Below are 23,431 nucleotides of genomic sequence, written 5' to 3'. Positions count from 1 at the left end.
AAAAATACTTTGTTTCCTCAGTTAGAACATAGTATTCAATATGAACAAGCCACACTAGAAATGAACAAAAGAAATTAGAACATAATGCACTATGTGCATATTGTATGCATCAACTAGAAATAATTCAAATAATCCTTGCTCTTTTTTATAATGACCAAGAAATCAGAGCATGAAAAAGATAGAATAGGAAAGTATGAGTATCTGAACACAAATTTGTTATTCTGTTATATTATTTACCATGTAATGAAATTAATTCATCATTAGATGGGTTCACCATGAATCCATCCAAATGGATTTACTACCAAAAGCATTCAGTATAGTCTCACTTGTAAGATCTATCATGATCTCCATGTTGGCTACCCTATATGCCACTTCTCCTTTTAACTTGCACCAGTCTTATAACAGGCCTCATTATCCCATTACATTTATCTTGAATCCCAACAAATCCACTGCTACCATATGGTATCATGGGGAAATACTCAAGTGGTCAACAATCACATGAAAAGATGCTTAAGACTGATCATCAGGGAATTGCAAATTAAAACCAAAATGAGATACCATTATGCACCTACTAGAATGGCTGAAATTTTCTTAAAAGATTAACAATATCAAAAGCTGGCAATGAGTACAGAGCAACTGGAACTTTCATACATTGCTGGGGGAGTCTAAAATGGTGCAAATACTTTGGAAAATTGTTTGGCAGTTTCCTACAAAGTTTAATATACACCTACACTACAATCCAATAATTCCACTCCTACATATTTACCCTAGAGAAATAAAAACAGATGTCCACAAGAAGACTTGTACAGGAATGTTTATAACAGCTTTACTCATAATAACCAAAAGCTGGAAATGACTCAAATGTTCACCAAAAGAGAATGGATAAACTAATTATGGTATATTCATTCAATTGATTTATAGAATAGTAAAAAGAAATGAACTACTGATATTTGCAAAACCATGGATAAATATCTCAAAAACATTTGTTGAACAAAAGAAGCCAAACACACACACACACAGAGAGAGAGAGAGAGAGAGAGGGAGAGAGAGAGAGAGGGAGAGAGAGAGAGAGAGGGAGAGAGAGAGAGAGGGAGAGAGAGAGAGAGAGAGAGGGAGAGAGAGAACACTGTATGGTTTCATTTACATTAATGGCAAGAGCAGGTAAACTAATACATGGAGAAAAAAATCAGAATGGGGTTACCTCTGGGGAGAAGGAGCATGAAGAGATTGTCTAGAGTGATGGAAATGTACTCTTCTTAATTACAGTCTTGGCTACATGAGTATGTACATTTGTTAAAACGTACTGGGCTGCATTAAGATCAATGCATTTTATTCATATACCTCAATTAAAAAATTCATGTTTATACCTCAAGCAGATTAAGATAGCTCAATAAATAAAGTTACATATACTATCTCTCTGATGTTTGCAAACATATCAATCACTATTTTTGCCACATGCAATCAATCCCGGGGGTCCATGATGTAAAGTAACTTGAAAATTTGATAAGGCACAGAGTTAGCCCCAGGACTAGATCTGAATTAGGTGAGCACCTTTGGAGGAAAGATGCATCTTCTAGCTGACAGGCTAATATGAGAACAGCCTTCACACTTAAAAGGCACTACGTTTTTCTCTACTACCCTCAGATAGTCAGTAACTGTCACATGAAAAGGAAAAAAACCTCTCTTCTTTATGAAATGCCACAAATCACAAAGGCAGCTAATAACTAATATTGGTCATAGGAAGTGAGGAAAAAACTCCTTTTGATAATCCTTATCACCAAAATAGAAACTTTAGGTTAAGTAAAGACAAAAATTTAAAAGTCAGGGTTATGAACTGAAAAAAATCCACCAGAATTTTGATCCTGAAATAACAAAAAAGTAATTCAAGTGTTAAGACTATTTTGCTCCTGCAAAAATTGCTGAAATTCTAAATGAAACTTTAATTTCAATTTCATTTGTGATGCACACATGACTTCTGATGGAAAAGTGATTCAAGAGAAAGGCAGTAACTGATAAAAACATTTCAATGAAGCAACAGGTGGTAAAGGCACAAGTTCAGCTACTGAACCAACTTAATTTTAAGATGCTTTTATTTTTGCATAATGTAAAGTTAACAAGAGAGGCAGCATTAGTCTATCCCATTGCTGGAGAAGTGTTTTTTCTGCACTGAGGGAGCTCAGAAGAGAGGGACAGCCTGAATCAGTGTAGACAATACTAGATGCCAAGGTCAAAAGAATTTTCTTCATCCTGGAGCACAGCCTGACTTCTTCCTCACATTTAGTGTATTTTTTAAAATCATGATCAGCCTTATCATCCTTCAACATAGTTTTGGCAGATTTAAGATAAGTTTATGATTAATGTTAAGAATGGTCACAATGTAGCATGGTATGCAGTTTATTTTAGGGGTACAATTTATTTTATCATGTTCAGAACCAACAGATGTATGAAGAAGCCACTTAAATTTTTTTTCAATTAAATTTAACTGAATTTTATGGGAGAAGCTGTGTGCTATGCTGACGTCCAGAAATGTGAGGGATTTGACAAAATATTAGGACCTTTTTTTCTGTACTTATTTTTCATGACAAGGATACAAATATGCTTAGATAACAATACAGCTATGTAATTACATATATGATCATTTATAACTTTCATATTCATCTGCTATATCTTAATAAAAAGGGTAAAATTAAAGTTAACTCATTTAATAATCTACTATGTCAATCAAACTGAGAATGAAATTATTTCAACCAGCTGAACAAAAGTTGATAGTGGATAATGAACAGAGTGCCAAAATGCAGAGTAATCACATCCTTAGATAATCTCTTGCTACAAGACTCACCCTTGGAGAAAACCTACCATCCCAGGACCACAGTTTGTTCCATCTGCCAGGGGCATGTGTTGGGTGCGACAGCCCTTGTGAACTCCTTCTGCACTTGTGCACCAGAGACGCCTGCATTGTTTCTGCAGAGTAACAAAAGGCAAGCAAGAGTAAAACTAAGACACAGCCATGCTGATCAGTTCCCTAGAATGTATCAATTTATAAATTCATACTATTTATTTCCTGATTTAACCATCATAGCTGGAAATAATCTGCAAAAATCATGGCTAAATAATGAAATTCTAGTCATCAATTTTCTCTAAACACATAAAATGGCAACATTCAGTTTTCAAAAAGTTTTATTTATTGGTACACTGAACAATGGGAGAAATGAATTGGAGTGAAAAACTTCAAAATTATGTAAGACATTTTTCTCTCTTTACAGGATACTTTTCTAAAGGACTTTTTTTTATTGTTAACTGATATTCACAAGGAGTTTCCAAAAGCCCGTTTTGATCTAGTGGTGGAATGTATGAATAATGTGCATAAAAATACTGTATAATCTATACCGAAGTTTCCTATTTTATGCATTTAATGCACTCTTCCAACTTTTGAACAAAGGGGTCTTAAGTTTTCACAAGGAAATGAACATCCACAGAGGCACAGATAATTCCTTTCTTCTTCTGAATTTAAATTTAAAGTTTATTTAGTGTCCACTTTAGGTAGGAAAGAAGTACAGTAGGACTTCATTTTGCATGAACTCAACACATGCCAATTCAAATATATGCAATTGGTAATCCAAAAAAATAATGGCAGAGAGAGAATTAAAATTTTAAAGAATTATTTCTATGATTAATTTTGTTTACTTATTGTTACTAGAGTGTTTATTTGCTTTATTTATTTAAAAAATGTGTCACAGGCATGTTTGTTTAGGAAAAACTTATTAAATAATGGGGTTTGCTATTATGCAAGCCCTATACATAGCCTGGGAGCGTGGCAGTAGAGGGAGGGTGCGCAGGGGAAGGGGGCAAAACAATGACCCAGGCAGGGTCTCCAGGCAACACCACCCGAGTCTCGGCTGTCAGGTGCCTTCCTGGCCTTTCCAAGTCTGGGCCAATTTTCTTCCTCTGGGGGTGGAGGCGGAGGCAGAGAGACCTTGGGCAGTGCAGGCTGCTGAGGCACATGTGCGGGAGACAGAATTAAAATTTTTAAAAATTGTTTCTACGATTATTCTGTTTACTTATTGCTATTAGAGTATTTATTTGCCCTATTTTAAAACGTATGATAGGTATGTTGGTATAAGAAATACTTATTAAATATCAGGGTTTGCTATTACAGGCGATTTTCAACTTATGTGAAGGGTCTCCAAACCTATTGGTTACATAAGATGAGGTCCTACGGTATATCTCTTATAATGAAACATTAAAGTAAATATCCCTTCCTCATAGTGGATGCTTACAGGCTTATTAAAATTTGTGATTATATATTTAAGCTTTGGGGAATATTCATTTTGTGGAAAATACTTTGCATGTCTCTGCACTGACTGTCAAGTGGCTGCAATTTTTTCATTCATTCATTTAACTTTCAACAAATATTTTGTGGCACCTACTATGTAATACAAAAAGGAGATACATCTTTATTTAAACAAATGTATAAATCTGCGCTCCCAGCTCCATGATCTTCACAATCTAGTAGCTTGGCAAGAATTTGGCAGAGGTTTGTACAGGAATGCAGAAAACAGAGTGACTACTTTGCCAGGAAGAATAAGACATGGATCCACTGAAGCAGTGGTATTCATTTTTGACTAAATCCTAAATTCACTCCAAAACAAAACAAAATCATGATTACAGATCCAGTGCAAGTGTTAAATCAGCTATTCCAGTGGAAATTACAAGTATTTAATCAACGAAAAATCCTCAAAATAAATTATAAATAATAGTTTAATGAAAACTAAACAATATGCTCCAAATTTCATTCCCTTGGATTCAAATCTAGTGAATGAAAAGGACACCAATTAGATTCCCAGGACCTTTAAAACAATATCAAAATGCCAGCATTCCCCAACCCCTCCCCACCCCTAATACATCATTTGAAAATACATATTTCAATAATTTTAGTTGATTTTCAAATTATATAATCTCTTGGACTCTACTTTATAAATGAAAATACTTCATAGGATTTTGTGAGAATAAAGATAATTTTTTAAGTATCTAACACAGTGCTTGGCACATGAGAAGTACTCAAATTTTAGTTTTAGTCTATTTAGCTTCTTTCAGCCAAACACTAAATTTTTCTAAAGACGTATTTAGTTTACCTTCCTTTCAAGAGAAGAAATGTACATTTTGAAATATATTCTAACTGTAACTTTATGGTAGTTTTCAAACAAAAGGATAAAACTTTTCTTACCAAATAGGGACACACTTGAGATCCAGGACCAAACATAAGTTCACACTGCTTGTTTACATCATACATTAATCCAGGAAGTTGTGAAAACAGATCATATATTCTGCCATTTGGTTTGTCAAGGAGGCATTCCCCATGACCAGCACTGAACAAATGACAGAAAATAAAAATTGTGAATAAAATTATGCATATGTTTTGGTATATTTTTATCACATTTTCTATAGTTCTGCTCTCTCAAAGAGAATATCAGCATTTTTTCATAATTTAAAAACCAACTCATATCAAAGTCAGTACAATAATGTTCCTATACATAATGACAACCTCACAATTTAAAAAGGCCTTTTTATGTATGTAGCTTCATTTCGACTCCTACAACCATTCTTGAAGGTTGCAATTAAAAACAAAAAAGGTAAAAATGACAAATAATAAACATAAATTCATCAGAATATAATTTATGAAACATATATTCATATGTTATCACCCTATATTTTTGGCCTACTTTGCAATGCAATATTAATAAACTTTAATATCCAGATGGTCAAAATGTTGTAAAAATAAAAACAGCTTTTAAAATCATTTGAGAAAGTACATCTCTAATTCTAAAGGACAACAAAAAAGTAATTTCAAAATATTCTATGCCGTCTTTACCTTAAAGAGATTTCCCAAGGAGGGAGCATAAAACAAAGTTAGGGTACAGCTCTGGGAGCTTGAATTCTGGTTCCACCACTTCCCAAGCTGCATGAATGTGGACAAATTATTTAATCTTCCTGAACTGAACTGTTCTCATCAGTAAAATCAGAATGGTAATATCTACCTTATAAGTTGCTATTAGAATACATGATTAATATATTTAAAGGACTTAGAAAAGTGGTAAATAGCAGGGGAAATGTATATATTTTACTCCTACTTTGTCATGCAATAGATCCAGTCCACAGAAAACATTATGAAAAGGTTCAACAATCCCAATGAGGTAAAAGCAACAATTTGTTCCACTGCAGTGATCAAAAGAAATATTTTTGTGAAAAGTTTTTCTGGTTAAAAGGATGTAATTTTTGTCAATAAAATGAACATGTAATTTTTTTTAATTTCCATTAAAGAAAATCCTAACATTCTCCCCGTCTAAAGAAAAAAGAATACCCAACATTATTTTTAATCAACCCTTCAGTTAACCACTAAACAAACCTATAATGCAATCATACACAGATCAGCAACTGTGTGTTGCTCTTAAATTAAGTTCTCATACAAGGATAAATAATCACTGCAGATTACAATTACAGGGTACATTTATGAACACATATTCCAAAGCATGATTTTATTCATTTCCATAGTATTCATAAAGAGAGAGGTAACTACAAACTGCTAATATCGTTAAATTGGTACTTAGAATAGGCAGCAGAGGAGATGATGTGTTATTGCATTTACACAAAAAGATAACCCGAAAGGGCTTGGGCTTGCCTTTTTGCCAAGTTTTAATGACTAGGATAAAATCACCATTTGGATAAAAAGAGGTACTGAAGCCGAGAAACCTGGAGGGAGGTGGAGATAGGTAAGAGGAACCTCGATCTGCCTCCCTCCTCTTTTCAGAGCTGGAAAGGACCTCCAAGAAAGTATGTAAAACTTGCGGTTTTAGAGAGCTATGTGGATAACTCACAGTTTGACTTTATCTCTTCTCTGTCCTTCAGAGGTACCTCAAACCCGAGTCACTCAAACTCCTCACAAAATATTACCCAGTAGCTTCTGAAATTTTCAAAACCACACAAGGAAACTGTAGTTCCCATTAAGACTCCCCTTAAAAGGAGTTTTCATCACAATGAAGGATCCAAATAAAAAAGTGGTAAACTAGGTCTAAACTGCCACACACACAAAAAGATCATTTTATAATAAAAATATGTATATACAACTCTTTCCTTGTTTTTAAACATCAGTTTGTACAGTGAAAGTAAGCTTAAATTTAAACAAATGAAAGACTGATCATAAATTATACCACTTTGAAAACAATCAAGTGCTCGCTTCGGCAGCACATATACTAAAATTGGAGTGATGTAGAGAAGATTAGCAAGTCCCCTGCACAAGGATGACGGGCAAATTCATGAAGCATTCCTTATTTTGCGCACGTTTGCTGGTTACCACTGAGAAAACCGTGGAGTTAAGAGAGTTACCTAGAGCTTTCCCAGACAGTCGCAGATCTCTCCACCCGGTTCTGTAGTTCAAGGGGAGTACCCGCCTCGACTGCCACCCAAGACAAGGTACTAATCAATTATTAATTGTCACCCAGGTAAGCCTGTTATCCCAATTGGAATACATGTTTTCACTGATTAAAATCAGCTTATGGTTTGGCCAATTAATCAAATTTCTTATCACTGAAACTCTCAGATTTAAATTGGCCTTTCTGAGCTCTCTTAGGTCTACAGAACCGGAATGAGAAAGAAGACTGCTACTAACAGTTTTCCTTGGATTCTGGAATTTCAGAATCATCAGCCACCAGCAAAAAAAAAAAAAAAAAAAAGACATTGAATTTTAAAATTTAATAAATGTTCAGTCATTTAATTAAAGTAACATATACTTGAACTTACTCTAGGAATTCAGTGATATATTTCTGACTACATTTTGACCAGGTCCAAGGACTTGTATGGTAATTTAAAGTTGGGGCCATTACATGATACTGATGCTTAATTCCAGCTTCCTTACATTTGAAACTATCATCGTGTGGAACATTAAATCTAAAAATAAAAATAAACACTTTTAAAAAAAGAATGTTAAAATGATTTCAAAGCATACAGCATTAGCAACAGATCCCTTATATTTATACTACATTATAACACAAAGTATAGATAAATCCAGTTATGCTGGACTTTGTACTCTTCCTCTCTCCATAAAGCATTATGAAACCAGTGTTACCTTCATATTTAGGGGCAAATGACTTCTGAGACACATTAGATTATAACTTTTGGTTGGTAACACAGTCTGCCCATGTGACATCTAAGTCTAAACAATCAAAACATTTGGATTCTGGCTTACCATATCACAATGGACATAGTAGTCACAAGAAAATAACTGCAACTTTCAATACACACATCCTAGGAGATGTGTGTAGACATAGATTAGGTAAAGGGGATACTACACTAAATTCTAGATCACTGACTATTGCTACAGTAGCAAAAAGACTTCTTCAATCCCTAATTCCATATCATTCTGGAGCATCCATCTATTTTAAATGAAACAGTCTAAGTACAGTTTCTGGTCTTTAATCAATAAGTGGTTATTGACAGAATTGGAATAATAGAAACAGTCCTAAATGGCAGCCAAATAGTCACAAAAAGAAAAATGATATTAAATAATTAGCTGGTCAATAAAAGACCCATGCATTCTTTCAAGAACCCACATATATATTCAAATTTAGAAGAAACATTGCAACCACCAAGCCCTTGCCTGCTGAAATTTGTATTTAAATCATTCTTTCATTTCAACCACGTACCCACAGAGACACCTGAAGAGCTTCTCAGGAAGTAAATAACCATCTAAACAGGTACTTCTCTGCAAGAACAGGTGGTCTTCTACTAGTTAACAGTCTTGGAAACCAGCAAATAGTGCTTCCAAGATGTTGCTGCAAAGCTTCTATAGTTCTTGGATAGTCTCTTGATACTATGCCCTCACCTCAACAAGCAACTTTAAAAATGGAGTGTGCAGCTTGCTAATGATCATGAGATATAACCATGCTATAAAAGGAAGTAAAGAGGCACTATTTTACTAAAAATCATCTCTACTTCAAATTATTCCACCTATATGTTCCAAGGGTGCTTCAAGGTGTGGCCAGGTAAAGAAAATGTGGTCAAACTAAGAGCAGCAACTCTAGCCTCAATTCCGTTTAGCAGATAACAAAGAAACCCCAGGAGTCCAGGGGGCACAGTGGAATCATTTTTCAGAGGATGAGTTTGAAGCAGATTTCTGGCTTTTCATGGAGCTCTGAGAATATCAGGGAAACCATGGCCTCTATTCTTAGAGCAAAGAATTCCAGCAGAATTTTTAGTAATGTAGGATCAGATACGAGAATCCCAAATTTTTATGAAAAACTATGGAACTGAGGGGAAAACTAGAAAAAAAATTCTGTTAATGAATAAGAAATCCCCATGGGCCACAACCTCTGCTGGGGCTCTGGGCTGTAAGAGCAGGAAATGAGTTGGAATTACAAATATTTGTTGGGAGTTTCCTGGAGCCAAGAGCCCTTATAGGCCTCCGTACCATGTTATGGGAGGACAGCACCTTGTTATCACATGAAGGATAACAAGGGATAGAGGCCAGAAGTGTAATCCAATATAGTAAATGAAATAAAAGAAAGAATTCCCAAGTTCTAGTTCTTTGTTTATTCTGTTGATCTGTGCAGCCTGTCTGACCTAACACAGATCACAAAAGAGTAAGGGTTAGCATTTAAGGGATGAAAGTTTAACTAGAACTTTTTTTTAAATAAAGTAATGAAGGTGCTAGTTACTCAAGTGAAGATGGAATTTTGGGCATTCTGTGCAATGATAAAAAGAAGACACATTATTGAGGTGATAAGAGATACTCACACATGCCCCAGCTCGTGGGCTATAGTAAAGGCAGCACTGAGTCCATTCTCCTCACTAACAGAGCAGCTCCGTAAAGGATCACACAAGGTACCTAATTCTGCTAAACCTGAAAAATTTCACATTTGTATTTCATCACATGGGAAATAATACCAAAACCACAAAGAATTAAATTGTAAAGCATTTATCATTGGCATGACTACTTAGCAATGAAGGCAGAGTTGGCCCTCAATACTGATGAATGTTTAATAAGGCGAGAGAAAAAAGGAATGGAATTATTTGTCTGCGGGTGAACTATTTCTAGCAAATTCTTGAATGCTTTTATTCAAGAAAATAATCCAGAACTCTGGGGTAGGCAAACAATTTAAGGAAAGAGAGGAAATAGGAAAGAATATTTGTCACAGGAAGGATGAAGTGTTAGGACACATTAGCATAGTCAGTAGGAAAGTCAACAAATGTTGTCACTGGTAACAGAAAAACTAATAAGACAAGAAAATAGCTCAGAAGGTTGCATATCTATGATGTTTCTTTAAGTTTTTAAAATTTTGAAGCTGTATAAAAATATTCAGTTATCACATGATAAATAAATGAGTAAATTTATATTAAGTGCTTAGAATATGCCCGAATAGTTCATAAACAGTATGTAAGTTAAATGAAACATGATTGTGATATAAGAATTATTGTGAGTACTTAATAATTTTGTAACTCTTTCAGCAATAGGAAATGTATTATACATCAGGATCTAATCCCTCTTAAAGAAAGAATAGAGTGCAATGTGCTGCCAAAGCTGAAGGTTGTATGAACTGGCTGGAGACAGTAAAAATTACAATTTATAATAGAGTCAATTAAAACTAATACTGAATAAGACATTAAAAATAAATGTTCATTAAAATGATCTATATTCCATCATCAATCAAGTTAGTATTGCTGTCTGTCAATAGTTGGTTGTAAATTTATCTGTTCTTCTGTGAAGAATCCCTTTATAAAAGAGAAGGATATTTTTCATATACAGAATAATCAGTTCCTTGCTCTAAAATTTTTGCATTTAGAAATTTCTTAATATAGCATAAATACACCTGTATTAGCTACTGTGTTTTAGCTCTCTCCCCCAGTATATTCTCTTTATTCATAAAAACATGGATATTTTCCTAATCTTTAAGGTAGATTTCCTAACTGTTAAATGTTTTTGTTGTACTTTAAGAGAAATGAAAGTGAAGTTGAAGAATTGCAAAGGCTGGAAAAAGTTCAAAGCCTACTGAGTTCATTAGCCAACACTTTTTTTTTTTTAAAGGGGAAGATTTGTCTTCCTTCTGGCCCCCATGGCAAAAGGCCTTGATTGGGCAAAGACCCCTGTGCTGGTTTGAATCTCTTATGTACTCCATAAAAGACTATGTTCTTTAAATCCACTCTTGCTGGGCCCATTGTGTGTGGGATGTTTTGATTAGGTTGTTTCCATGGAGATGTGACCCTGCCAATTCAAACTGGGTCTTAATTAGTTTACTGGAGTCCTTAAGAGAGCTCAGAGCCAACACAGAGAGGCTTAGAGAGAAAATGTCCAGAGACACTTTGAAGATAGCTGTTGAAACTAGAACCAGGAGAGAAGCTAAGAGACGAAATCCAGAGTTTGCCACAAAGAAGCTGAGAGAGAACCCCAAGACACTTAGAGAGAAATCCCTGGGTGAAACAAGCGAGGATGCACAGGAGCTAAGAGAGAGGAGCTATTAGAAGCCCAGAGATATTTTGGAGAAAGCAACAGAAACCAGCAGCTAACCCCGGGAGAGGCCAGCAGACTCCGGCCATGTGCCTTCCCATGTGACAGAGGAACCCCAGATGCCATCAGCCTTTTTTTAGAGAAGGTACTGTCCTATTGCTGCCTTAATTGGGACATTGGGACACTTTCATGGCCTCAGAACTGTAAATTTGTGAACTAATAAACCCCCATTTTAAAAGCCAGTCCATTTCTGGTATTTAGTATTCTGGCAAATGTAACAAACCAAAACAACCCCCCAAAAGAGCTTTTTCTTAATTAGAATCAAGCCCAAAAGCAAAAAACAAAACAAAACAAAACACACACACATACAAAGAAAAAACCCTTTAACAGTCCTCTGTAGAAAGCCTGAGGTATTGCTGTTTTCCTCAAGATTCTAAAATTCTTGCTTGTACGTGCATTTTTTAGTCAATTCCCACCTTATTTTATATTTCTCTCCTGTCAGAATAAGTTAAAGCTGAACACAAAGGAGATTGCCCTCAGCAATGTGGGGAGTCTCCTCATCCAATTAGTTGGAGGTCTTAAAAGCCAGAACTGAACATTTCAGAGGTCAGAAAGGAATTCTCACTCAACGTCAGCACTGGCTCTTGCCAGAATTTCCAGCCAAAAACTAACCCCTTGTGAATTCGGTCTAAAGACTTCAGCTTCACCTTTATTGAAGTTTCCAGCTTGTTGCCTGTCTTATGGAGTACAGATTTGCCAACCCCCATGGTCGTGTGAGCTAATTCCTTACAATAAATCTCTTAATGTATAAAATATCATGCTGGTTCTTTTTTTCTGGAGAACACTGACTAATACAGATTTCTGGTGATGATCAGAAAACAATCAAAAGGAATGCTTATGGTCTACTGACAGAAGGGTAAATTGGTATAACGATTTTAGAAAATAATTTGTTATATCTTATAAAGTCTAACATTAGCACTCTTAATGTTGTAGCAATTTTAATCTAGGACTATAGCCTAACTCTTACAGAAAAGTTTATAGTAGGAAAAAAACACACAAAAAACTGGAATCAGCCCAAATATCCACTGATAGAATGTAGATATATAAACTGTGGATGGAATATTATACAGCAGTGAAAATGCATGAACTACAACTACAAGGCTAATAAAGAAGCAAAACCAAACAATTTCTTGTTTAGGAACACATACATAGGTAATAAAACTATTTTTCAAAAGATGGGAGGAAGCAGCAAATACAAAATTCAGGACATTGGCTATCTCTTGGGGAAAAGCAAGGAGATAGAATAAGGACTATGAGCACAGGTCATACAACAATATTGTTAAAGTTTTAGCTCTTTAATCTGGTAGTGGATTCATGGCTATTCATTTTATTATCTTGCTTTAAATCTGCATATAGGTTACACATATATTATTTTGAATGGATCAAGTATTAAATAATAAAACAACTTTTATTAATATGTCAAACTTTGCATAGCACCTGATATTTAATATTGAAAAATAAATATTAGTCCTTATTCTGTAAACTTTACAGAAGCAGACTCAAATAATAGTGACAACTGTAATCATTAATCAAGACAACTAATCAAAAATAATGAAAATGTAAAATAAAAGGCAAGCAGCCTAAAATTATTTTAAATAATTCAATAAATAATGATATGAGCTATATTTAATTTACAAAATAACTTACCTAATGTGTCACATTTCTCTCTGGTTCCACAAATGTCTTCCCTTAAAACAAAAGGTTTATTTTGAAGCATTTTCAAAAAATATTTTTGCAGGATTCCAAAACACAGATGAAGAAGCTTTAACTATGACATGTCTACTACCACAAACCAATTTCCAACATCAATTTCTTTTTAAGATCTCAATAAGTTTAAAGATAGAGTAATACATTATTGATTTATACAAATCAATAAGCAATTGGTGTTATATAGAAGTGATTGTTGTAAATAGTTGAAGCTTTAACCAAGTTCAATGAAAACCTTACTAATTGTATTAGGCACCTCTGCCATTGTTTAAACAATATATGCAATATAATTTATCCTTTTCTTGATGACTCAGTGTCATTATGAGCTTCCACTATTATTTTCTAGTGCAAAATAATGATGGTCTCACATGTTACCAAGTTGTTTAAGTTTGTTTGCTTCTGCATTACCTAGCATTCAAGATGATAGTTCTTATCTCTTTCCTCATGGTCTCCTCTCATGGCCCTTGAACCTCTCTCTTTAACCTCTTATCTCCAATCTTTCCAGCTCGGCTTCTAACTAAAATCCAAGGCAGAACCAAAGAATGATGAAGTACTGTCTATAAAATTAAGTCAACTCCATTTTCATTTTGCAAAAAAATAAAATACATGACCTACAAGTCAGCTATTTTACATGGGCTAAAGGTTTTTGTTTAAGGGTTGTAAAAAGATGAGATTTCTCCAAGTCTGATCCCTAAGTGAAGGATTTATTCCCTTTGGTCAAGCAAAAAAATAAACAACAAACCTAGGATTTAAATAGTCTGACAGTATCAGTGTTGCTGTACAAAGGTTTGAATTAACAATATATAGTAGTTCTTGTCAAATGAATAATCATTTTACTATAGCAGAAGCTGTTTTCATGAAAATAAACAGGGTTGAGAACAATCCTTTTAAAAAGCAGCCTGGAAACCACTACTTGCACTGAGCATCAAAACAAGGAGTAGACAGATTAAAAGTACAGGGAGTCTAAAACGTGGGCAACCAAATAAATTCAAAAGTTCTTCTTTCTTCTTTCCAAAGGATTGAAAGATCTAGAAGGGAATGAACAAGCCTGCTCTTGGTTCCATGCCCATTTCCTTTCCAGGTATTATTCCCGATTCTATCATTCTGTCACTGACATGATAAGGAGATTATTTTGTTTAGGTCAAACCACTGCTTTACAACCTGACCCTGGAAATCTAATAACTAACCAGTATTCTGGTCTGAAAAAATACAAGAAATGTTTTAATTCAGTAGCTTATTTTGCAAATAAAAGTACTCACAGAATAGTTCCATGTATTATTGATAAAGAATTAAGGTAACAAGAAGTATCACTGATCATGCAGGAGAGAAAAGATAAACAATTGCCATTGGAAAGATTCTTTTTAAAACTGTACCTAGTGATAAGAACAGCAGTATCATGGTGGGAAGGATGGGCATCATCAAGAACATTCTGCGTTTGTTGCCATAAACAAAAGTTGTGTAAAGTGGTAGCTGCATTAAAACTGATGACTGGTCCTTCCTACAGGAAAATCAGCAATTCGACATTACGTCAAAACATTCATGGCCTCTTTTCCTTCCAAGCTTATCTGCATCGATACAATTTATCAAACAGCATTTTCACAGACAAATGAAAGGATGGCATCATCTTTCTCATATATATTTACTGAAACATATTTCAGAAATTCTTAAAACATATGATCAAAATTGAACTCTAATTAGATCTTCTCAGTGTAACCATTAAATACCTAAGACCGAAAAACTAACTTTATAAAATTACCATATTTAAATCTTACTTCAACATTAGGTTTGTAAAACTCAATACTTGGGTGTTTCTGACCTTAGATTTTTTAATTGGTTAGTAAATTTTGTTACTTTCAATTAAGCTCCTTTTTTGCCATCCATCTATACACTTCCATTTTATTTCCATCAAAATAGAAAAAGGTAATGTCATTTCTTTTTAAATCAAGGTTTCTAAATTAAATTTTTTAAATCTTATTTTTCTAATAGTATTTCATGGTCTACATACAATCCCCCATAAATACTTACTACAACCAAGACAATTAACTTCAAACCTTTTTCTTACCTGTTCATTGTGAATTATAACTAATTTTACAACTACTATATTTATAAGATTTCCAATACTTGAGTCCTTGTAGATTGTTGCAACCTGCAAGGAAAAAAGATGGGATTAAGTGCCTAAACTTACTATTTCTTTTCAATAGTTAGCTGAAACTGGTCCTAGATAATTGATTCTTCAACTTAGCTAAATACTAGAATCTTCTGGGGAATTTTTGAAAATCCTAGTGCTCAGGTCACATTCCTTACCAATTAAATTAGAATCTCTAGGGCTAGGACCCAGGCATCAATACTTTAAAAAAATTCCCCAGTGTTTTTTTTTTTTTTTCATGATTTCAATGTGAAGTCAAGTTTGAGAATCAGTATCCTCACCCTTGTTACTTCAAGACTGGTCCATGGATCAACAGCCTTTATACCACCTGGAGCTGATAAGAAATATAGACTCTCAGGCCCAACCCACCCCTAGTGAATCAGAAACTGCATTTAAACAAAATCCCTAAGTGACGTGAATATACTCTAGAGTTTGGGGACAACTGTTGTAGAGGATGTAGCAAAAAATTAACTTCATGCCTTCTGTCAAAATCTACAATTTATGTGACCACAATACTTCATAAAAATATGTAAGTTTTACTGATTCTTTTCTAGTAATTTTTATGTAATCTTTTCCACCATGGTTGCATATTTAACATGAATATGATGATAGCTTTTTACTGTTTAGCACCACTGAAATCCATGGAGATAAATTCATCTAGAGTCATATAAAGAGCCATGGAAGAGATCCTTGTTCACAATCCTGTCCTCAACATATCAAAATGTTCCAAAATTGGAGAATGCAATTCTGTGTGGGCTCAGTTTGTGGTTCATGGTTAAGGTGCAATCCAATCCACTAATTCATAACTTCTTTGTGTAGCCATAATAGAGGTTACCACTGCAGTAGGGGCATCTCCATGGCCACTGCCTCTGCCTTGTGCAATGGAAGCGACTTCTGAAGCTTGGATTGCCATCTCCTGGGCCACTGCCCAAACCAAGACAGCAATTGTTTAAAGAGGGCTACATCTCTCAATGACACACAAATAAGGAAGAGGACATGATCCCTGATCTTGTGGAACTTAGATTTCACTAGAAGGACCAGTACCAGAAATACCACTCCATCAGCCAAAGCTACTTCAACACAATGTGTACAACATGACCATTGCCTCCTGCGCCAGAGTACCACCAGAACCAGAGTCAATCGCATCCCTGAAGCTGCTGACACTACAGGGTCAGCAAAGACATAAACACAAATTCCACCACCTATACTACTGTTTTAGCTGTACAGCCACAAATACTTACAGGTTTGTCATCTCTACCTGCAGTGATGCCTTTGGCTCTGGTGAGAGCTTTTTGGCAAGAGTTGGGGTACCCCAATGGAGTTGACAGCAACTTCGGTTATGACAGGGACAATCAGATGACTGGCGATTTTAAGAAGGTTTGTTAGCACTGCAGTATTGCCCCCTTTAAAATCGAAGCTATGGAAATTTATAGTTGAATTTATAAATATCTGTTTTACATGCAGCTTTGGGAAACAAAGAATACCCATACTTGTGACTTTAAAAGTAGATGCTCTTCTAAGACAAATTACAAGGCTCAGTAGACAGTTCATCTCAAAGGTATGTGCTAAGGTTCTAGTCCCCTTAAAAATGAAACACAGTTGGTTATGACTGCTATGTAACAGGAGAACATATTTTCCCAGTACTCCACAGAGAAAAGAGCTCAAACATTATAAGGTGTCTAAATGGCTAATTACTATCTTCAATGCTCCAAATAAATATATTGACTACATAATAACAATCTGAATGGTATAATCTTACCTATAAAATGTACAACCACAAAACTCCAACAAAAAAAATTTGTAGCTTCAGAGGGAAAAGGATACTGTACCTTTGCTGAAAAAAGATGCAACTTACTAGCTGGAATTTGGAAACATATTCCCAGTGTTATGATAGTAATTTTAAAAATATATTATCATACCAAATTTTCTTTAAAAAGTAATGTGAGGGAAAAGACAATTCAAATAATTGGTAAGCAAGATGGGTGTGGTTATGAAGCATAATCTTTTAAGATAATCAGACCCAGGTTCAAACTCCAACTGCTACTTTTTGTTGATACTACCTATATTTCAGGCTTCTATGTGGATTAAATGAGATGGCATATACAAAGCATTTAGAGCAGGACCTAGGTCACAGGTATCAACCCTGGTAGATACTGTTATTACCACTACTTATAAACTTTTTCAGAAGGAAAGGCATATCTTACATAGAATGCTAGTTCTATTACATTTGCTCCAAATTAGTTATCATAGTATGCCCAAATTGAAAGCAAAGTTTCCAAGATCCTTACTGTTTTGTTATTTCTTTCAATATTTAGAGTATCTGCTGCCTATCAAACACTACACTGCTTACTAGATATACAGAAGTGAATAAGGCATGATGATCTCTGCCCTTACAAACTCATAGTCTCTTAGGGGTGAAGGGCACAAAAACAGAGTGCTCATTATAAATAATTCTTCCTCCTACTCCCGCAAAAAAACTTAGCCTCAGAGAAGTCATATGCAATCAGCAAACCGGGTTTTAGTTCTAGCTCTACTACTAGTTACAAGACAGGTGTTGAACCCTGGAAAATGGATTTATCTACCCTTTGTCTCAGTGTCTACAACTGCATTTGGGCGGAGCTCCCTTGGCATAAGGTCTACATGTAATGGATTAGTACTGATCAGGGGCTCTGGGGGCAGTAGGAGGGAGACATTTGTTTTTAAAAAACAAAACATGCCACATTTTGGGAAATGCTGAGTAAAAAAGCATTAAATATGTATTTCCATGGAACACTGAATAGGTATGCATATATATGGTACAAGAATGGAGTATTGAATACAGCATTTCACTCCATTATTTGGCCATGGTACTTTTTTTTTTTTCCCCATGGATGATGTCACAAGTCTAGTATTCCATTTCATAGAATATACCTTAGGAAATGCTGGTCTAGTTTCTAAGGTATCTTCCTGTTTTTTAAGTCCATGTAATATATATATATATTTTTAAGTCCATGGATATACACACACACACACACACACACACACACACACACACACATATTTACAATTGATGATAGCACATTTTTATTATTATACTATTAACTATAGTCCATGGTTTAACTTTGAGTTCATTGTTTGTGTAGTGCAGATTTTTTTTTAAATTTTTATTCTCTTACCATACACACAACCCAACATCTCCCCTTTTAATCACATTCATATATATATTTTAATGCCATTAATTACATTCACAATGTTGTCCATGTAATATTTTTATATGGGACTAGAATCACTACATTTTTAAATGCTCCTTATTAGAACTTATATTGAACTAATTAGAATGTGTTTTATCTTTTAGTCTATAAATATTTGTTTCCTAGGCATAAATATTTAATAAAAGGTAAAATAGAAATGTTATGAGTTATATTGATAAAAACATTTATTTAAAAAAATTTGAGGCAAAATATACTTCATGCAAAGCATGAAACAAATTACTATCCCCATTAACTTACCACCGTTTTGAAAATAATTTCCATATAGAATTTTAAGAAATATTCAGGCATATTTAGAGGCCACCTTCATTAAGGAGGACAAAGTTCTCCTTAAAAAGATTTAACAAGGAAGTGAAGAAATTTTTTGTTTGTTTACAAATATCACTACTCTTGTTTAAAAAGATCTTTTTGTTTTTAAGTTGGAAAACAATAATGTTTGGCATGTACGCACAGTAAACTGAGCAAAGAATTAAGAATAAACAGAACACTGAGTTGAAGCAAGGAAAAGGTAACAAACGATTATATCTAAAGTATGAAAGAACATCATTAAACTTTTTTAAGTATATTTTCATATATCTATTGGCCTTTTGCATTTCCTTTTCTGTGACTGCCTCTTCACTTATTTCTCTGTTTTATATTAGCTTATGTGTCTTTCCTAATAGGGTTGAAGGAACACTTTATAAATATAATATTTATTCTTTATCTATCATATATATTGCAAACACTTTGTATTTCCCAAGTCTGTTATTTATCTGATTTATAAACAGTATCTTTTGCCATAAAAGCATTTTGAAGTTTTATGGAATTACATTAGTTTTTTTAAATGGCCTCTAGGTTCTCTGATTTCCTTAAGAAAACTTTGACAAGGAGTGGACACTTTGAATAGAAGATTTTACATACAAGTTCTCATATTTTTTTCATTTTGAAGAATTTATATTCTATCATTCAGACTTAAAAGGCTTATGTTGTTGACTGACAAAACTTCCAGGCTGGGGAAAGACTTTTAAAAGAAACTCCTTTTTTTTTTTTTTTTCTTTTTTCTTGTTTTTCTTTTCTATTTTTTTTTTTTTTTAAATCTAAAAGTAATATATGTGGTTATTTTCTATCGGAAAGCCCAGGCTGAGGGACTAGGCTGGGCTTGGGGGGAGACAGAGTACCCACAGTGTCTTTGAGTTCCGTATTCACTACTGAAGGCCTCCACCCCCATCTTTAATTGGCAACTCAGGCTGACCAAGGAATCTACCTGGACAGGCCCCAAAGAGGAGAGGGGAGAAGGGAATAGTGCCCCTGAGAGACAACTGGAGTTCTGAGGATTGGGAGAGTGGAGGGAGGTCCAGCTCAACTGGCAGTCCTCCTTTTGGGAACTCAGACCCTAGGGGCTGGAATTCAGATTCCGGCTTCAGTCAGCCACGCCCCCAACAGGATCAGAGTCACCAGAAGAACTAAAGTCTACATACCTCCTTACACTGGTGGGGGAGCTGCGGGCTGACAAGCACCACCTGCTGGACAGGAGAGGAAAAGCACCAATTCTGAAGGCCTCATAGGAAGGTCTCATTCTCAGGAAAACTCCATACCCTCCCAATGAGACCTGGGCCTCACTAGCCTGGGAAAATCTGACTAGGGTCGACCATATCTGAGGAGACCCACTCACAAAAAGGTTACATAGAGGCAGAGCAAGAAACAGAAAAAACAAGAGGGGAAAAATTCTGATCAACTAAATAGAACCTAAGTTAGAGGTCTAGAATAAGTTGAACTGAATAACAGAGACCAGAGAACAAAGCCAACCAACAAGAAAACCACTAGGTAAAAGACAGAAAACAAGTTCCAAAATAAACTAATCAAGAAAATTAGATGCCTAGACAACTTAAGATAACAAGCCATACCAGGAAACACGAAAACATGGACCAGCCAAAGGAACAAACTAATAGCTCAGCTGAGATACAGGAGTGGAGGCAATTAATGCTAAATAAATTCGATGAAATGAAGGAAGATAAAGCAAAACAGCTGAAGGATATAAAGAAGACACTGGATGACCATAAAGAAGAATTCACAAACTTTAAAAAACAAATTGCAGAACTCATGGGAATGAAGGCCACAATGGAGGAGATGAAAAACACAATGGAGGGACACAACAGTAGATTTGAACAGGCAGAAGAAAGGATCAGTGAACTGGAAGACAGGTCATTCGAATTCATACACACAAAAGAACAGATGGTGAAAAAAATGGAAAAATATGAGCAGGGTCTTAGGGAGCTGAGTGACAACATGAAACGCACAAATATACGTGTTAGGGGTATCCCAGAAGGAGAATAGAGGGGCAAAGGGGCAGAAAGAGTAATAGAAGACATATTCACTGAAAATTTCCCAACTCTTATAAAAGACAGAAAATTAGAGATTCAAGAAGTACAACGTACCCCAAATAGAATAGATCCCAATAGACCTACTCCAAGACACTTACTGGTCAGATTGTCCAATGTCAAAGACAAAGAGAGGATTCTGAAAGCAGCAAGAGAAAACCGATCCATCACATACAAGGGAAGGTCGATAAGATTATGTACAGATTTCTCTGCAGAAACCATGGAGGCAAGAAGACAGTGGCATGATATATTTAAGATACTGAAAGAGAAAAACTGCCAACCAAGAATTCTATACCCAGCAAAACTTTCCTTCAAAAATGAGGGAGAGATTAAAACATTTTCAGACAAACAGACACTGAGAGAGTTTGTGAATAAGAGACCGGCACTACAAGAAATACTAAAGGGAGTGCTACAGACTGATAGGGAAAGACAGGAGAGAGAGAGTTGGAGAAGAGTGCAGAAATGAAGATTATCAGGAAAGGTAAAAGGAGAGGAAAAAATAAGATATGACATATAAATTGCAAAAAACAAAATGGTACTAGAAAGTACTGCCCTTACAGTAATAACACTAAACATAAATGGATTAAACTCCCCAATAAAAAGACACAGATGGGCAGAATGCATTAAAAAACAGGACCCATCTATATGCTGTCTACAAGAAACTCACTTTAGACACAAGGACAAAAATAGACTGAAAGTGAAAGGTTGGAAAAAGATATTTCATGCAAACAACCAGAAAAAAGCAGGAGTAGCTATATTAATATCAGACAAGTTAGACTTCAAAAGCAAAACAATTAAAAGAGACAAAGAAGGACACTATATATTAATAAAAGGGTCAATTCATCAAGAAAACATAACAATCATAAACATTTATGCACCAAGCCAGAATGCCCCAAAATTCATGAGGCAAACACTGCTATCACTGAAAGGAGAAATAGATACCTCTACAATAATAGTTGGAGACTTCAATACACCACTCTCATCAATGGATAGAACATCTAGACAGAGGATCACTAAAGAAACAGAGATGTTGAATTGTATGATAAATGAACTAGACTTGACAGACATTTATAGAACACTACATCCAACAACAGCAGGATACACTTTTTTCTCAAGTGCTCATGGAACATTCTCTAGGATAGACCACATGTTGGGTCACAAAGCAAGTCTCAACAAATTTAAAAATATTGATATTATACAAAACACTTTCTCAGACCACAATGGAATGAAATTGGAAATAAATAAAAGGCAGAAGGTCATAAAATTCACAAACATATGGAGGCTAAACAACACCCTCCTAGAAAACCAGTGGGTAAAGGAAGAAATTACAAGATAAATTACTAAATACCTCGAGGCAAATGACAATGAAAACACAACTTATCAAAACTTATGGGATGCAGCAAAGGCGGTGCTGAGAGGGAAATTTATTGCCCTAAATGCCTACATTAAAAGAGAAGAGAGAGCAAAAATTGAAGAGTTAACTGCTCACCTGGAGGAATTAGAGAAAGAACAGCAAGCTAACCCCAAAGCAAGCAGAAGGGAAGAAATAACAAAGATTAGAGCAGAAATAAATGCAATTGAGAACAGGAAAACAATAGAGAGGATCAACAAAACCAGAAGTTGGTTCTTTGAGAAAATCAATAAAATCAATGGACCACTGGCTAGGCTAACAAAAAAAGAGACAGAGAGCAGATGCAAATAAACGCAATCAGAAATGGGAAAGGAAATATAACTACCGACCCTGCAGAAATTAAGGAGATAATGAGAAGATACTATGAGCAACTATATGCTAATAAACTAGACAACTTAGATGAAATGGACAACTTCCTAGAAAAGCATAAACAACCAACATTAACTCAAGAAGAAATAGATGATCTCAACAAACCAATCACAAGTAAAGAGATTGAGTCAGTCATCAAAAAGCTCCCAAAAACGAAAAGCCCAGGACCAGATGGTTTCACATGTGAATTCTACCAAGCATTCAAGAACGAATTAGTACCAATCCTGCTCAAACTCTTCAAAAAAATTGAAGAAGAGGGAAAGCCACTTAACTCTTTCTATGGAGCCAACATCACCCTAATACCAAAACCAGACAAAGATACTACAAAAAAAGAAAATCACAGACCAATTTATTTAATGAATATAAATGCAAAAATCCTCAACAAAATACTCGCAAATCGAATCCAGCAGCACATTAAAAGAATTATACACCACGACCAGGTGGGATTTATTCCAGGTATGCAAGGCTGGTTCAACACAAGAAAATCAATTAATGTAATACACCACACATCAATAAATCAAAGCAGAAGAACCACATGATCATCTCGATTGATGCAGAAAAGGCATTTGACAAAATTCAACATCCTTTCCTGATGAAAACACTTCAAAGGATAGGAATAGAAGGGAACTTTTTCAATAT

The 23,431-nt window shown here is 35.0% G+C and overlaps 1 protein-coding gene and 1 non-coding gene across 4 annotated transcripts in view; one reads left to right on the top strand and one right to left on the bottom strand.

The window, feature by feature from the left end:
• The window catches only part of ADAMTS20 (ADAM metallopeptidase with thrombospondin type 1 motif 20), a 189,877-nt gene that overhangs the window by 103,210 nt on the left and 63,236 nt on the right, over window positions 1–23,431 (bottom strand). For all 3 annotated transcript variants that reach the window (XM_037847952.1, XM_037847954.1, XM_037847953.1), the window contains exons 5-11: window positions 15,324–15,407; window positions 14,635–14,759; window positions 13,202–13,242; window positions 9,787–9,892; window positions 7,795–7,941; window positions 5,225–5,366; window positions 2,857–2,961 (exon numbers count right to left, since the gene is read on the bottom strand). In XM_037847952.1, coding sequence (XP_037703880.1) covers window positions 2,857–2,961; window positions 5,225–5,366; window positions 7,795–7,941; window positions 9,787–9,892; window positions 13,202–13,242; window positions 14,635–14,759; window positions 15,324–15,407 — 750 coding nt within the window. The remainder of the gene's footprint in view (window positions 1–2,856; window positions 2,962–5,224; window positions 5,367–7,794; window positions 7,942–9,786; window positions 9,893–13,201; window positions 13,243–14,634; window positions 14,760–15,323; window positions 15,408–23,431) is intronic.
• LOC119543591 lies at window positions 7,224–7,330 on the top strand. The gene has a single exon (XR_005218656.1). It is a non-coding gene; the product is annotated as a U6 spliceosomal RNA (small nuclear RNA).

This window comes from Choloepus didactylus, chromosome 8 (genome assembly GCF_015220235.1).
Source record: "Choloepus didactylus isolate mChoDid1 chromosome 8, mChoDid1.pri, whole genome shotgun sequence".
Lineage (NCBI taxonomy): Eukaryota > Metazoa > Chordata > Mammalia > Pilosa > Megalonychidae > Choloepus > Choloepus didactylus.
This window is presented reverse-complemented; position numbering and strand designations above follow the sequence as displayed.